This window comes from Pelophylax lessonae, assembly GCF_965119305.1.
Source record: "Pelophylax lessonae genome assembly, chromosome: 5".
NCBI lineage: Eukaryota > Metazoa > Chordata > Amphibia > Anura > Ranidae > Pelophylax > Pelophylax lessonae.
In genome coordinates this window covers 388,176,172-388,193,900 of record NC_138772.1, presented here as the reverse complement: position 1 = coordinate 388,193,900, position 17,729 = coordinate 388,176,172, and the positions used below count along the sequence as shown (strand labels likewise).

The following is a 17,729-nucleotide window of genomic DNA, read 5'->3' as shown; positions in this document are numbered from 1 at the left end:
GCGATCGGCGTCAGGCACGCAGGCTCCGCCTCCCTATACGCGTTACGCCTGGAGCGTGGGCTCCGTTTGGCTTCTTCGGTTTTGTCATTCAAAATGCAATAGCGCTAAAAGGGGAAAATTGGCCTGGGCAGGAAGGGAGGGAAGTGCCCTGTATTAAAGTGGTTAAGTACTGAAAGGCGGTATCTGTACTTTCCTAGAGTAGAATTTTTTTCTCCTACTTCCACTTTTACTTCACTACATTTTTTCGATGATTTCAATACTTCTACTCCAATATTTTTTTTTGTGTTGCATAGTTACTCGTTACAATTATAAAAAATTACCACTGCCAGAACAGTAGATGGCAGGTTTCATGAAGCTCAAAACATGTGTATTATCAGCTCATAAGAAAATAAATGCTACTGTATGTATAAATAAAAGCTGCATTTGAAATAATAAAAAACAATATGATGTTCAAACTTTTGACTTCTTTCTTTAATAACTACATAACACAGTACTTGTACTTTTACTTTCAGTACTTAAGTAGCAATTTTTTTTTCAAAACTATTGGTACTTTTACTTTCAGTACTTGAGTAGCAAAATTAAAAAAAAAAAAACTACTTGCGATACTTAAGTACAAAAAATGTTGAATACTTTAGTACTTCTACTCAAGTCACTTTTTGATCGAGCACTTCCACTTCTACTCAAGTCACTTTTTGATCGAGCACTTGTACTTTTACTCAAGTGTAGGCCAATGTCAGGAAATCCAAATCCAAAATGTTACAGTTATTCCTGGAATAGGAGTTAAGGGGCATTCTCCAGAATGAAAGCTGTTCTAGTGACAACTGAGGGTATGCCCCCTCTCAGATTGGAGAATTTTCCTATGGCTTTCTAAAGAATCTTTAGGACAGAAAGTGAAGGGTAATCTCATCAGCTGAAATACAGACAGAAAAAACTGCTAAAAGTGCTAACCTTTTCCATACTCCACCCAAAACTTAATAAAAGTTTTGGCTTAAAAAATACTTTAGGCAAAAAAGAGAAGTTCCGCTCTTATCTAGTAAAATACTTAAAGGGTAACTCCACTTTAGTGGTAAAAAAAAGTAGTTTAGCATATACAATTGCAACAGAAATCATATTGTAATTGAATGTTATAAAAAAATTACCTTTCCCTTTTTAATCTGCAACACTGTAATTTTCTTTAAAATGCAATACATTATGGCAACCTAGAGGCGTTCCGTACACAGATGGTGTACAGAATGCTTTCCCAAAGATATAATTTCCTGCTTGTGTGATTGGCTTACTCATTTTCCCAGAAGTCTGCACTAAGATACAGATCAGATGTTGAGCATCTCCTGCAACAAAAATTTACTTTTTTGGTGTGATACTCTCAAAAGGAAATCACATCTAAAGGGATACAGACCCGGTGCAACATCCCTCATTAGAGCCCTGCAGGTGCAGCAGCTGATTGATCATTTTAAAACCACTCTCATACAGATGCACATGTACACGGCCAAACAAACAGCTATTCTTTCACAATAACAAACAGGTAGGAATATGCATCAAAGTTTGTTAAAATTCTTGCAATGTACATAGATCACTCAGAAGGGAATGTTTTTTTTTTTCTCAACAAAAGTGCTGTTACTCTTTAAAGTGAACCCTGCATTGCATGATAGGTCCATTTTTTAAATGTCTACCCCTTTACTGTTGCTGAAATGCCACATAAAAGTGCAAGAAATTACTTGTAAGGGGAACAAAGTCAGATATTAAATTCTCCTTTCCTCTGGCTCCCATAGAGCAGGTGAGAAGTCTTCATCCTGCCAAATGATTCCAAAGAATGCACGCAGTGCTAAAACGAAGTGATAATACTGAATGAATCACTCAAAATAACAATTAAATATAAATATAAAGTGAATATGAGTCCCAAGTGAAAAAAAAATGAAAATTGAAAGTCCAGGGTGATGTGTTTGATCACAGTTGATGCTAGATCCCAACACCAACAAGGAAACAGGCATATGCACTCACCAGAAGGACTAGACCCAAAATATTGTATAATAAATGGGTCAGAAGGGCTCACAAGGTATCAAGTGGGTCTCCAGATAGGTGCTGCAGCCACGGATGTTCCAGTTTGCAATCACAAGACGAATGAAGCAAGATGAAGACTCTCGTTCACCAAATGACATAGAAGGATAAACCAAACTAGGCAAACATAGTATAAATCCGCTTAAAAAGATTTATAAAAAAATATGGGAATACACTTACAAACATCCAGGAACAAGAGCACCCAAATGGGACTCACAGATCATGCTGTCTTTGGCATGGTCCTGATGCGTTTCATCAAACATGACTTTATCAAAGGTTTATTGCCAGCCAAAATAGGAGTGATAACTTGTGTATATATAGTTAATTTTGATTGTGAAAGCGTATCCCCCCTGATACGCTTTCACAATCAAAATGAACTATATATACAAGTTATCACTCCTATTTTGGCTGGAAATAAACCTTTGATAAAGTCATATTTGATGAAACGCATCAGGACCATGCCAAAGACAGCCAGGACCATGCCAAAGACAGCCTGATCTGTGTTTCCCATTTGTGTGCTCTTGTTCCTGGATGTTTGTAAGTGCATTCCCTTATTTTTTAATAAATCTTTTTAAGCGGATTTACACTATGTTTGCCTCGTTTGGTTTATCCCTCTATGTCATTTGGTAAATGAGAGTCTTCATCTTGTTTCATTCGTCTTGTAATTGCAAACTGGAACATCCGTGGCTGCAGCACCTATCTGGAGACCCACTTGATACCTTGTGAGCCCTTCGGACCCATTTACTATACAGTATTTTGGGTCTAGTCCTTCTGGTGAGTGCATATTTCCTTGTTGGTGTTGGGATCTAGCATCTATTGTGATCACATACATCACCCTGGACTTTCAATTTTCACTTTTTTTCACTTGGGACTCATATTCACTTTATATTTATATTTAATTGTTATTTTGAGTGATACATTCAGTATTATCACTTCGTTTTAGCGCTGCACGTTTTACATATTTTTAATTTTTGTCAATCTATTTGTCAGTTGAGTGTGCTAGCTGCTGTCCTTATTGTTAGCGCAATATATTACATTTTCTTTTTTGCAGATTCCAAAGAATGGTGATTACTTGTGAGAAGGTACGACAGCACAGTGCTGAGAGCATCTTCCTAGTGAGATTTGGGCTACTCTACATTCTCCAGATTTTGTTGTAACTGGGAAGATGGCACTCTTGCCTAGGCGTCATGGAGGGAAGCTGGGAAAATGGTGAATATATATTATCGAACTTTTTCCCATACAAGTGTTTTCTCACTTTAAATCAGCATTTTAGCTAGCGGGAGGAGGAACAAATGAAATAAGCAGACCTGGCATTTTAGGTGCAAGGCTCACTCAAACGTTTATTTATACTAACTGCAGTAATGGTGGTCTCAATAAAGCAGACAAGTTTACTCAAAACAGGACTGAGAACATTTGTCTAGCATCACATATTCAGTGTTGAAACACCTGTGATTCATTCTCTGCAAATATTTTTCAATTCCACTGTGTGAGGTCTAATTTACACTTGGGGGGGGGGGGGGGGGGGCATAAAACTATTCAACCAATCCCCCTTTAGCTGGAAAGGCAGCAGCCCATGGTGTACACATTTCATGGCCATGATGCTTTGCTTGGTAGCAGGAAATCTCCTCCCTGTCATGTTTGGCGGGCACTTCCGCCTGATGAACGCAACTTGTTCAAGTGGCGCAGTAGTGCGGAATTTAGGGGGTAAGATCAGGTGGAGAGGAGGTTATACAATACCCCTCACCCCCTGTCAAATGCTCTCTGAAGAGCGATCTGCGCCAGCCATTGCTTTCTTCAGAGTAAAATCTTACAGACACTGCTGTTGACACACACTGGGGGAGATTTACTAAAGCTGGTGCACACAGAAACTGGTGCAGCTGTGTATACTAACCAATCAGCTTCTGGTTTCTATTGTCAAAGCTTAATTATACAAGCTGAAGTTAGAAGCAGATTGATTACTATGCACAGTTGCACCAGATTCTGTGTACATCAGTTTTAGTAAATCTCCCCAGGGTGTGCACACAGCCTGTTAATCTGCCAACAAGAATCTACTGGTCTTAAATAAAAATAAAAATAATAAAATGAGAAAACTGCATTCACCTATGTGACAACCCAGGGCAGCTATTAGTGCCCATTCCCACTACTGCGACTTGTCAGGCGACTGGTCAGCCTGACAAGTCGCGGACCATGCAGTGCTACGGGAACCGTTCTAATAGGAGCGACTCAAGTCGCTCCGACTTAGAAAATAGTTCCTGTATTACTTTGGGGCGACATCAGAGCGACTTGCATTGACATTCATTACATGAAGTCCGTGCAAGTCGCGCCGAAGTCGCGGTGCACGCGACTTCACAGGTCGCCCCCAAAGTTGTGCCGCGGTAGTGTAAACCGGCACTTAGACTTTATTTTCATCAGTTTGAAACTGTAAAAGAAGTCTAGTGAAACCAACTAGAAAAAAAACATAAAGCACGCACATAACAATATTTGTAATGTACTACAATTTTTGTTTTTTTTTAGACTAAGGGCCCTTTCACACGGGCGCTCCGTATGTCTGCAAATCATCCTATTTTTTTGCGGATGATTTGCGGACATAATGTAAGTCTATGGCATTGCGGATGTCAGCGGAATACCATCCGCTGACATCCGATTTTCTTCCTGTCAGTTCTGTTCCGTTTTTTTGAACTGAACAAAACCCTATTTTTGTTCCGTTCAAAAAACGGAAAGGAAAGAAAATCGGATCTCAGCGGTTTCATCCGCTGTCATCCGCAATGCCCATTATGTCCGCATATCATCCGCAAACGGATGGGATGATATGCGGGCAAACGGACAGAAATGTCATCCGCTCCGTGGAAAAAAAAAAAAAAGGACCGCAGCGGAGCTCTCACACGGAGCGGCCGTGTGAAAGAGCCCTAACAAACGTTTTTGAAGCTATTATGTTCTGTGTAACCAGGAATGTCAAGGTAAATTGTAACAATAATGGATACATTGCTGCACATCAGTCAGAATAACATACTGGACTTGGCTGCTATTTTGTCTGTTTTGTCCACAGTACAACATTCTCCATTTTAAACCCTGATAAAAGGCTTTAAGAGGCTTTTTTTTAAGCCCCTGAAATGTGTTGGCTCCATCCTTTATCCTAATTAATACTGGAATAAAGATACACTATATTGTCAAAAGTATTGGGACACCTGCCTTTACAAGCACATGAACTTTAAAGACATCCCAGTCTTAGTCTGTAGGGTTTATTATTGAGTTAGCCAACCCTTTGCAGCTATAACAGCTTCAACTCATCTGGGAAGGCTGTCCACAAGGTTTAGGGTGTGTCTATGGGAATGTTTGACCATCCTTATAGAATCGCATTTGTGAGATCAGGCACTGATGTTGGACGAGAAGGCCTGGCTCGCAGTCTCCGCTCTTATTCATCCCAAAGGTGTTCTATTGGGTTGAGATCAGGACTTTATGGATCTTTATGAACTTTGCTTTGTGCACTGGTCCAAATCATTTGGTGGGGTGGGGATTATGGTGTTGGGTTGTTTTTCCGAGGTTGGCTTGGCCCCTTAGTTCCAGTAAAGGGAACTCTTAAGGCATCAGAATACCAAGATATTTTGGACAATTTCATGCTCCCAACTTTGTGGAAACAGTTTGGATAGCCCCTTCCTGTTCCAACATGACTGGGCACCAGTGCACAAAGTAGTGATCGACCGATATAGTTTTTTACCACTGATACCGATATTTTGGTCATCGGATATCGGTATCGATATATATTTTTTTTTATAATGTCTTCAGGTACTGTGGTGGAGGGATCTGGGGGTCTAAAAGACCCCAAACCCCTCCTCTGCACTTAAAGCATTCAAAATGCCAAGTTTGGCTGTTTTGAATGCTGTAAGATTTTGAATTTGGCGCCGCCAGTACCCGGAAGTGATGTCAAATCTATTTATAATATACAATATCCAAATCTATACAAATCTATTTATATTATACACAATTTCGAGGCAATTTGATTAAACCGTTGATTTGGTGTACACATTTGTAACAGATGGCCTTAAGCTGGCCCATACACTCTGGATCCTCCAGAAGATTCCTCCATGCACCTCGTTTGCATGGATAGAGGTATCTGCTAGAGCTTTTTAGTCCAGCTTGCTGGCTGCTGCGCTGATCAAAATTTTTCAGAAGTCTCATTTGTGAGAAGTTTCTTGATAGATCAACTCCTCATTAACAGGAACAACTAGTCATACATGGATCGAAATTCAGGCAGTTCCTGCTGAACCACGATCCATATATGGCCAACTTTAGTGGCTAACACTTCTGCCGTGCACCGGTTGGTAACAAAACAAAATGTGATGGAGTCTGATTGGTTGCCATTGGTTCCTGCAAATAACGTAGATGAAAAAGCAGCATACTGTATATCTGACAGTCCAAATTGTACCTTCATCAGTGTTTTTAACTCTCTGGTGTTTAATTGTTTAAAATCACCCTTAAAGGGACTTTAAGTGTTATTTGCAAGTGACCACCAACCCTCAGTGATGGTCATTTCCTTGGTGAGCAGAGATTTCCCTGAGGACTGATGTCAAGACAGGAAGTGAGAGAGAGAGGGTGGAGGGGAGGAACTATAGTGCTGGGCTGTAGGAATTAGAACTCGAAAATAACTTTTTTAAAAAAATTGACCATACACTAGTTCATTTTCAAACGTTCGCTATTACATTAATTCGAAAATTCTCAGCAGGACATTCAATGACTTGACGAGAGTCATTTGAAAGTGCTTCAAATATGTTTGCTATAAACGAGAAGTATGGCCAAAACTTTTTGACCATACTCCCCTTGGGAGGTCAGAGGAATGCATTAACATTTTCTCTCTTATGTCCCCAAATCAGCTGACATGGTGAAGCCAAATTGTCAGGATCCACCTAGCTGCCTGCTTGATAGCTGGCTCCGACTCTGAAGCCAGCTGCGCCAAACCCTTCTCTAGCCTGGCACTCCAGTGAGCGCTGTAGGGGCAATGCATTTATTTATTTATATTTATTTTTGAAACCCCAAACTTCTCCTTAAGGGTCCATTCACATTAGCGCAACTTGTCAGGTGACTTGGTCGCGGTCGCTCGCTCGCCATTGAATAGTACAGGACCCGTTCTAATAGGAGCGACACAAGTCGCTCCGACTTAGAAAAAGGGTCCTGTACTACTTTGGGGCGACCTGGAGGTGACTTGCATTGACTTCAATTATATGAAGTCCCTGCAAGTCGCACCGAGGTCGCGGTGCATGCTGTGCACAGGTCACCCCAGCAAGTCTGAATAGGCGCTTAACATTCAATTTTTAAGTTAATGGACTTCCCTGAATAAAAACTATACAGTATTTACTGTCAGAAATTCGTTCATTCAAGAAATACATTTCTTCCTGCTCCTTCTTCAAAATGTTCCCATCACTGTTGAAAATGAATGTCAAGTTGAACCTATTAATGATTCCAAAATGAACAAACATTCCTAAAACAAAATTTGTTAACCTAAATTCTACTAGTGTATGGCCAACTACAAATGTCCACAGCAATGGGTTAAGGGTGCCATTTTCCCAGTACCTTTGTCTGAATTAGGCAAACGAATAAAAGAAATAGAGGTGGTAGAGCCATTGTCACTGGGGAGCAATTAGAGAAGAGAAAGAAAGGCAAACAGAAAAAGCTGTTTGAAAGCAAATAATAATTAATACATATGCAAAAAGCAAAAGAAATAGAGGAAAACAGAGCAAAAACTAAAAACAAAAGAAATCAGCTTAAAGTGGACACAACGTGATCTAGACTTGACTTGTATGACTGCTCAACAAACATAGCTCCATTATTCACATTAGCAAAGATGAAAATAAACACATTGGTAAAATACAATACAATTTAGGCTATTTTAGCAGTAGAATAACAGGAATTCATTTTTACAGACTATAAAGTAGGCTTTGTAATCCACCACATCTGAGATGATCACTGGCCCATCCAGGAGAGAACAATCAGATCCAGAAATGATCATCTACCCCTAGACAACCCCTAGATCAGTGGTTCTCAAATCCGGTCCTCGGGACCCACCAACAGGCCAGGTTTGCAAGATAACTAAATTACATCACAGGTGATCTCATTTGCTTCTCAGTGATTGCAGTATTCTAGTCTGCATCCCCCAAGGTAATACTTAAAATCTGGCCTGTTAGTGGGTCCCGAGGACCGGATTTGAGAACCACTGCCCTAGATGACCAAGAAAAGTAGAGCTTAGAAAAAGAATTTTCCTAAAATGGTTGTTTTTGGTTTTCAGAGGTGTCTACTGCATAAATAGGCATGTTTGCTCAAGCATGCATGTTTATGCGGCTGGATCTTTCAGGACTCATTTCAGGACTCATGGGTGTTTGAACTTTTTTTTTTACCTCTAATTACCACTCCATGTTAGCCAATGGGGTTGATTTACTAAACCTGGAGAGTGCAAAATCTGGTGCAGCTCTTCAAAGAAACCAATCAACTTCCAGTTTTTTTTTTGTCAAAGTTTAATTGAACAAGAGAACCAGTATTTTGCTGCAGAAAACTCCCAATGTGCCTAAAGGGGTGTAAAGGCTTGTTTAGCACTTGAGCGTTCAATATTTCAATGGCCAGAATAAGTTAATATTCTGGTCAGTAAAATGAATGGATGCCCAAACGACTGACACGCCTAAACATTTTTGCAAACCATGGCTTTAGGTGCGTTATAATGCTGCTTTCCTCTTACTAGGAGAAAAGACATTTAGAAGAGTTGGGCAAATGCCCAGTCTGCATGAGGCCTTACTCACCATTCCATGTCTACGTTGCCCACAGACTTCAGAATGGCCAGCTTTAGTTGCTCAAAAACTTCAGAACTTTGTAAACTACTGGTTTACGGCAAAAACATACAGGTCATTTATTGGCCATTAGATCTTTTAACAGTAGGTCCTTTGTTCACCATCCCATGCCTAAAGCTTGCCATACACCAGTAGCAGTTTCTTTGAAAAGGATACTTTTCAGAATGTTTGCTCAATTTTTTAATCCGTAGGCAGCCCATACATTTTTTCTTTTCGTTCAACCAGCGGGTTGAAAAAAAAAAAAAACTGACTCGATTCTCCCATCCAACTTTACACATTGTATATTATTATTAGAATATTATTGTATTCTGATAGCAGGGAGGCTTCTCCGCCATCAAAATGCACTGATTAGCGCTGCAGTCCATACCCATGGCACTGGTTGAGCAGGGAAAATCTGACAGGACGGTTGTACAGAAGTGGATCGGTAGATCGATTTCTGTACAAACACAGTGCTCGCGCATGGATCGCATATTGGACTGTCCCAGCTTAAAAAGACAAATTTTGATCCACCTATGGCCAGCTTTAGTGGGGTCAAACTGACTTTGTTTTCTTGACTATAGGGACAAGAAAATTTGAAGCAGAAGAATATAATTTTTTTCTTGAACAGATGAAAACATTCTAACTGGGAATGTGGTTTTCAATGGGGAAAAAAAATATACCTATTGTTATGAAACCTGTTTAATGTGTCTGGGATTCAAATCAAATAGCAGGCTCGGGATGAAATTTTAAGGGTTTTTGAACAAAATGAGTTGACTCAATGATGACAATAAAGAATACTCTGATGAATGAACATTCCGAGCGAAAATAACTGTGTATGGTCAGCTTTAGTTTCTTGCAGACTTCAGTACTTTGGAAACTGCTGGTTTAGGGCAAAACACACAGGTCACTTATTGCCCAACAGATGATTTATTAGCTGGATCTTTTGTTCACCATCCCACTTGTATGTAAGGCCATCAGGGCATGGTTGCAGGAAAGAAATTTGCTCAATTCCCCCATCAACACAGATAGTGTTGATATAGGAATCCCTCCTGCCGGGCCATGGTCTTCTCCCATTGGGGGGGGCGGGGAAGCTCTCCCCGCTGGGAGAAGACAGTAATTATTTCTAGCAGCAATAGCAGCCGCTAGCGATAATCGCAGGTAAAACTGCTGGTTGTACCCAAGATGATCGATCCATCAACTTGAAATATTCAGCCTGCTCATTCACTGTTTGAATCTGGAGATTCAAACCATTCACTGTCTGCCTTACCCACAGACTTTAGAACTTTGTAAACTACTGGCTAAACGCACAAGTTGGTTATGACCCAGAGGCCTTTAAACAGCTACATCTTTCGTCCACTATCCCATGCCTAAAACTGGCCATACACTAATAGAACTTTACTTGAAAATGTGCATTTGACCCCATGACCTGTCTTTAACTATGGTATAACTTGATTTCTTGTATTTTTTACTTTTTCCACTGTGTTTAAGTTGCCTTGTATTTGATACTGCTTCAGATATTGTGAATGCTAACCCTGTCTTTCGTTAAATAAAGAATTAAGAAAAAAAAAAAAAAAGAAAACCTTTGTTTCCAGAACATTTGTTTGATTTTCTAATGGTTAGTGGAGTAGTAGCGATAAAACAAATTTGAAGGAGCAGAATGGACATTTATTCTTAAACAAATAAAAACTGTAATGGCTGGAATACACGATAAGAATATCGGACGAAAATTTCCGTTCAGCGAGCGATCGGCTGATATTCTACTCGTTAATGTCCAGCCATCAATGAGCGATACCGTTTGAAAAACCCGAAAAATTCTGTCGTCTCGTTTGCGAAAGAACGATATTCTATACGTTGGTGTTGAGGTCGTTCAGTTTAACCTCATCACGTTGGCAACGTTTTCGACCGACGAACACTGTTTCGATGGTCGGCGGGCACCGGTCGGGCGATATTCGGGCCGTGTATGTTGCCAATGTTTTCGACCGACAAATACTTTTTCAAAAGTCGGTGGACGAATGATCGGGCGATATTCTAATCGTGTATTCACACCATAGCAGTAATGTGATTTTTGTTGGGGAAAATGAATGAAACCTGTTTATTATGTCTGAAATTCCATTCAGAACTTTGTAATATTATGCTTTAAGACAAAACTCATAGATCAGTTATAACCAAGGGATCTTTCAGCAGCTGGATCTTTTGTTCATCCTCCCATGCCTATGCTATCCACAGACTTCAGAACTTTGTAAAGTAATGTTTTAAGACAAAAACACATAGGTCAGTTACTGGCCAGATTAAATGTAAGGTTATATAAAATATTGAAGACTAAAACAAGTATTTTATGACTTTCTCTAAATGTATTGCTGAAAAGGATGGCATGGCTTTATCTGTCCAAGTCTGTGCACATTGTAGAAGACCTGGGACTATATGATCATTGGATGAGTGGACAATTCTGTATATACAGTAATCCCCCGCTACATCGCGGTTAAGTTTTTGCGGTCCCGGTAATTCGCGTTTTTTTTTGTAATGTTATTTTACTATATAAATCATTAAAAATGAAAGATTTTTGTGTTTTTCATAGCTCTTGCTCTGTCTCTAAGTATCTTTTATGTGTTTAAATGAGTTTCTATTGTTTTAAAAGTGTGTTTAAAGACCTTAAAATGCTTCTACACGTACAGTGACAGTAAAAAAATCATGCCCACAATGCATTTTAATAGGGTTTTTCTATTTTGCGGAATTTCACTTTTCGCGGCTGGGTCCGGAACGTAACCCCCGCAATGGAGGGGGGTTTACTGTATATGCTCCAAGCTTGCACTAGTTCCATTGTTTCCTTTTAGTAAAGTATTTTAGATACATTTTGTCAACATATGCTCACAATTTTCATTGTTTAGAAACATTATGCTATTGTACAAACATCACAGTCTTTCTATCCCTTGCAGACAGTTAACCATTTGGCAGCGATATGCTTTCAAGTTCCAAGACACAAGCCCACACAGTAATATTAGAAGTCACATCTGGACAAAGCCCCTCTCCCCCACTAACAAAATGCAACAGGATGTGAAGATAGGATCGCTTGTGCTATGGCAGTGTAGCTGGAATACAAATGAGCAGTAAAGTGCCCCATGCAGTGCTCAGGAATTCAGCTGATGCTGGAGGACTACTTGACATGAACCTCTCTCATTCAAAACTCAGCTTCTGCTTATGTCAATATTCCTGGATTCAAACTCATCCCCCAGCAGATCTATACCAAGCAGTGTTGTCATTTTACTAAAACTGGAACAGTTGTGCATGGCAGCCAATCAGCTTCTAGCTTCAGCTTGTTCAGTTAAGCTTTACAAATAAAAGCTAGAAGCTGATTAGTTGTCATGCACAGCTGCTCTAGTCTTAGTTAAAGTCTCCTAAATGTGTGCAATAAATTTAATAAGTAGAGTAGGGAAGGGAAAGTGTTAAAAGTGCCTGTCAATCAGCTTTGTGATCACTGGTGCCCCCCCCAGCATCCCTCCATAGAAGATCTCACCTCTGAGCTGGCACTGCACTCCAGCACACAGCAGCAAAACCAACAGCACCCGGCATGCCATTTCTAACTCTGCATAGAGTCCAAATCTGATGTGGCAGCTTGTTGGATGGAGGACAGGGAAGGGTGCCCGACTACTGATCCCAATTATTTATTTGTCATCCGTCATAGGATCTCCGTGCTTTTTCTGCCAGCAGCTGCTCCTAGCTTTGTCACCCAGCAAGATCTTCACTACTTCTCATTCAGGATCTTCACCCATCCAAAGTCCTCCAGCTGAACTGCTCAGTAAGGGAGGGGGGAATGGGATGAACCATTCACTTGTACGGAGGGGGCGTATCTAACAGGCGTATGGCTATAGCATGCAGTCCTAACCTATGCTTTTCATCGTGTGAGCTGCAGGCTGTAATAAAAAGAGGATTTGTGCAGTCTGTCGGCTGTAGTCTGCAGAAATCTGCTCAGCATGCAGGATTCCACAACATACAGGGGAGAAAAGGACCCCCTGGGGGAAGATGGTGTGGTCCATTAGTGTCTGGTATCTGAAGAAGCAAAAAGTTTTATTCCAGGAATGTCTGCCCTGCAGGCTGGGTATCACACCATAGGGATTGCCCAAAGTGAAAAGTTAAATTGTACAGTATGGTATTTATCCTCCTGTATCATGCATATATGTATATAATAGATAATGTGTGTGCGTATATATATATATATATTTATATATATATATATTTATATATATACAGTAAACCCCCGCTCCATCGCGGTTCAGTTTTTGCGGTCCCCGTATATTGCGTTTTTTTTTTTTGTAATGTTATTTTACTATATAAATCATTAAAAATGAAATATTTTTGTGTTTTCCATAGCTCTTGCTATGTCTCTCAGTATCTTTTATGTGTTTAAATGAGTTTCTATTGTTTTAAAAGTGTGCTTAAAGACCTTAAAATGCTTTTACACGTACAGTGACAGTAAAAAAAAAAAAAAAAAACATGCCTACAATGCATTTTAATAGGGTTTTTCTATTTCACGGATTTTCACTTTTCGCGGCTGGGTCCGGAACGTAACCCCCTCGATGGAAGGGGGTTTACTGTATATATATTATTATTATTATTTATTACAGGTACTTATGTAGCCCCATCAATTTAGGCAGGCCTTTACAAAAACTGCATTTTGTACATTAACATCCTGCTGTATCATGCATATATGTATATAATAGATATATGTGTGTGTGTCTATACAGTATATATATATATATATATATATATATTCTTTTTATTATTATTTATTACAGGTACTTATGTAGCCCCATCAATTTAGGCAGGGCTTTACAAATACTGCAAAGCGTACATTCACATCAGTCCCTGCCCTCAAGGAGCTTACAATATATGGTCCCTAACTCACATTTATACATAAACATACTAGGGCCGATTTGGACAGGAGCCAATTAACCTATCAGCATGTCTATGGAGTGTGGGAGGAAACTCAAATTACCTGGAGAAAACCCACACAGGCACAGGGAGAACATGCAAACGCCGAGAGGCGTAACTACAGGGATTGCAGGAGGTGCAATTGCAACTGGGCGCAATTCTCCAGGGGGCCTGCACGGCTCCCCTGTACACCTGGATAGGAGGGGCAGCATGTAGAGAAATCACTGTCCTCCTTTTTTTCTTCTGTAGCTGCAGGAGGAAAATGGAGGAGATTGGTTCCTCTGTATGCTGCCCCCACCACTCCTTCCATCCAGTTCACTTGTGTTCTGCTGTTTTTGCAGGACTTGTGAAAGGGTCCCGCTGCTGGACCGTGATAAAGGGCCACGCAACGAGAGTAAAGGGTCCAAAGATCAGTGGGAAGAGCCCCAGGCTTGAAGGGAATGGCCCCAGCCAGGGGTCCCGGGGGGGCCTTCATGGTTTCTTGTACTGGGGCCCTGAAGGTTCTAGTTACGCCTCTGCAAACGCCAGGCAGGTGTTGCCATGGATTGGGATTCAAACCGATGACCCTAGTTTTGCTAGGTATATTCAGGTAAGATATATACACCATATCATTAAAAGTATTGAGACACCTGCCTTTACACGCACATGAACTTTAATGGCAGTCTTGGTCTGTAGGGTTTATTATTCAGTTGGCCCACCCAGGTAGAACAGTTGGTTCCTGATAGAACCCTTATAACCCGATAGAATACCTTTAGGATGAATTAGAGTGGAGACTGCGAGCCAGGCCTTCTCATCCAACATCAGTGCCTAACCTCACAAATGCGCTTCTGGAAGAATGGTCAAATATTCCCATAGACCAGGGGTCTTCAAACTATGGCCCTCCAGTTGTTCAGGAACTACAATTCCCATCATGCCTAGTCATGTCTGTGAATGTCAGAGTTTTACAATACCTCATGGGATGTGTAGTTCCGCAACAGCTGGAGGGCCATAGTTTGGGAATCCCTGCCATAGACACTCTCCTAAACTTTGTGGACAGCCTTTCCGGAAGAGTTGAAGCTATTATAGCTGCAAAGGGTGGGCCAACTCAAAATTGAACCCTATGGTCTAAGACTGGGATGCCATTAAAGTTCATGTGCATGTAAAGGCAGGTGTCCCAATACTTTTGGCAATGTAGTGTATATAAAGAACAGTACAAAGGGCACATTTTTAAGCAAGACAGTAGAAAACCTAACTAATCAGTTTCAACTACTTGTGTTAAAGCCTTCCTGTCACCACTAAAGTGTTACTAAGCTCAGGACCCTGAATTTACTATATGTGGTCTCCCACTGAACATGGACATGCAGTAGTTTTAGTAAATATAAACTGCTAAATACTTTTTCTCATCAGCAGTGTATAGCAGTCTTATGACTTCTATCAGTGTCTGGTTAAATCTTATAGGAGGAGTTTTCATTCTGCACTAACTGCCCTATAAGACTGCAGGACCCTTGGCTAGAGTTGAGCAGACACCTGGATGTCCGTGTTCGGTGGGTTCGGCCAAACTTGAAAAAAAAGTCCGGGTCCGTGACTCTGACTTTTTCCGAACTTGACCCGGACACCAAACCCCATTGTAGTCAATGGGGACCCGAACTTTCAGGCACTAAAATGGCTCTAAAAAACCAATGGAAAGGGCTAGAGTTCTGCAAATGGCAGCAAAATGTTTTATGTCACGGTCAGCAGCAGGCTATGAAGGAAAAAAAAAAAAATTCCCCTTTAAATTTGTAATTTTTAAATAGCAGATTAGAACAGCACCGTGTAGTAAAACATAGCATAGAACATAGCATTCTCCCTCCTCCTCCTCCTCCTCAGTGGGCTCAAGTGAGGGCAAAAAGATTGTTCACTGCACCACCCCCCACACAGCAAAATCGATGTAGATCGCTAACGGACGATTGTTCTGTCCTGTGTCTCCTAATCTCTCCCTGCCTACTCTCTCCAGCCTGTCCCTAAAATTATTTTCTATCTTTCCCTGCCTACACTCCGACCTGTCCCTACATTCTTTTCTAACAGCCACAATGTTTTTTTTTCCTGTCTCTGTCCCTAATCAGCAGCAGCCAGCACCGTTGTGTGTGCTCTCTCCCTACACTAGAACAGACTGACGCGCACCGCGCTGTGTCTCTAGCTTATAAAGACCTGGGTCACATGCTTCAGCTGGCCAATCACAGCCATGCCATTAGTAGGCATGGCTGTGATGGCTTCTATGGCACACCAGTTAAACGCTTGTTGATTTGCTGTTGAAACCCCGCCATTACATACAAAACAGGAAATAAAATTACCGAACACGGATTTTAAACCTGAATATACAGTAAAGTTTTCGGGTCCGTGTCCGGGTAACAAAAATCCAATTCAGAGGCGTAACTAGAACCTTCAGGGCCCTGATGCAAGAAACCATGAAGGGCCCCCCAGACCCCTGGCCGGGGCCCTTACCTTCAAGCCCAGGGCTCTTCCCACTAATCCTGGGGCTCTTTACACTTGTTGCATGGCCTTTTATTACGGTCCCGCAGCAGGATTCTTTCACAAGTTCTGCAGTGGGCCCCCTTCCTGCAATCTTGTGGGCCCCCTTCCTGCAATCTTGGGGCCTCCCCACAGTGGTGCAATGCCAGGGTCCGGTCGCAAGTGTGACCTTTGCGATCCTGGAAGTTCACCCACTGGTTTGCTACCGGACCCCCTGGAGCATGGGGCCCGGTAGCGATTGCAACCCCTGCAACCCCTGTAGTTACGCCCCTGATCCAATTATCCGGTACGGACCCGAATAATACAGTCCGTGTTCGCTCAACCCTACCCTTGACCCTCTGTCTGGACAGTGCTGATTGGCCATGTGCTGAACACATGCACCCTCCCAAGAAAAAAAAAAAAAACCTCACAAAATACACCAATAAAGGTTTAAAATTTGGCGCATACCTCTATAAATATTTTGTATAGTATCGCCATCAATTTAAGTAGTATGCTTAAATCTAGTTGATTCGTTTATGTGAGACGCTACTGTCACTTGGGAGATTAAGCTGGAAAAACTCAGTAAAAAGTGTCTCCGTGCCCTTAATAAAGTGCAAGCGTGCTAAAAAAAAGCGCAAATAATATATATCTATAACTATAACTGTGCAAAACAAAATAACAGATACACAAACTAAGGTGATTAAGTATTCAAATAAATAAATATTCAAATATTTGTGCAAAAAACTTACTATATCTGTGAACAGTTCATCAGTCTCTTATATTAAAAGAGGAAATTCCTCTCCGTGTTTCCAAAAAGTGATGCGTGCTTCAAAACAATAAGGTGCTTGTAAATATGTGCTCCGTGCTCCACCACCATGGTAAGTAATGGCCACTCACCAGAATCAATCAGGCCACCAGGACCTATACAGCTAGGATTAACCTCCTCTGGTATAGAGATGTCACTCCTTATTCCAATGGATGAGCATGCTTATACTTCCAAAGTGGCTGACCCAATCGTGGTTTATGTATTTAATATTCCAATGAAATTAATTTTAAAAATGTCATTGCACAATGCCATTTATTAAAATATTCTTGCAGAAATCAATAAAATACACTCACGTTAAAAAGTGCTTCCGGTAGCACTAACTTGAAGAGCCTGTTTGGATATGGTGTGAAAACGCCGCTTCCCGTAGCGTGCGTTCCACCTTGCCAGGAAGTGACGTAAACGGGATGTGATGCCGCTGCGTAAGACCTCTTAGGCCCCTTTCACACACGGAGTCCGTCAGACAGACTCCGTTTTTCTCAGCGGGGGGATCGATCCGCCGATCCCCCACTGAGCAGGCGGATGGCAGCTGTGTCTCCGCGCTGTGTGCGGAGACACAGCTGTCAGGTCCCGCTGTTCTCTATGGGGGAATCGGATGGGATCCGATCCGATCTGCTGGACGGATGGAAAATAGGGTTTCCATCCGTCCA

At 41.2% G+C, this 17,729-nt stretch overlaps 1 protein-coding gene across 1 annotated transcript in view; it reads right to left on the bottom strand.

Moving 5' to 3' along the window:
- Window positions 1-12,637, bottom strand: part of LAMA1 (laminin subunit alpha 1) — a 256,439-nt gene extending 243,802 nt beyond the window's left edge. Inside the window, exon 1 of the mRNA XM_082258773.1 lies at window positions 12,376-12,637. Within this exon, the coding sequence (XP_082114899.1) occupies window positions 12,376-12,436 (61 nt within the window). The 5' untranslated portion in view covers window positions 12,437-12,637. The remainder of the gene's footprint in view (window positions 1-12,375) is intronic.
- Window positions 12,638-17,729: the final 5,092 nt, after the last annotated feature.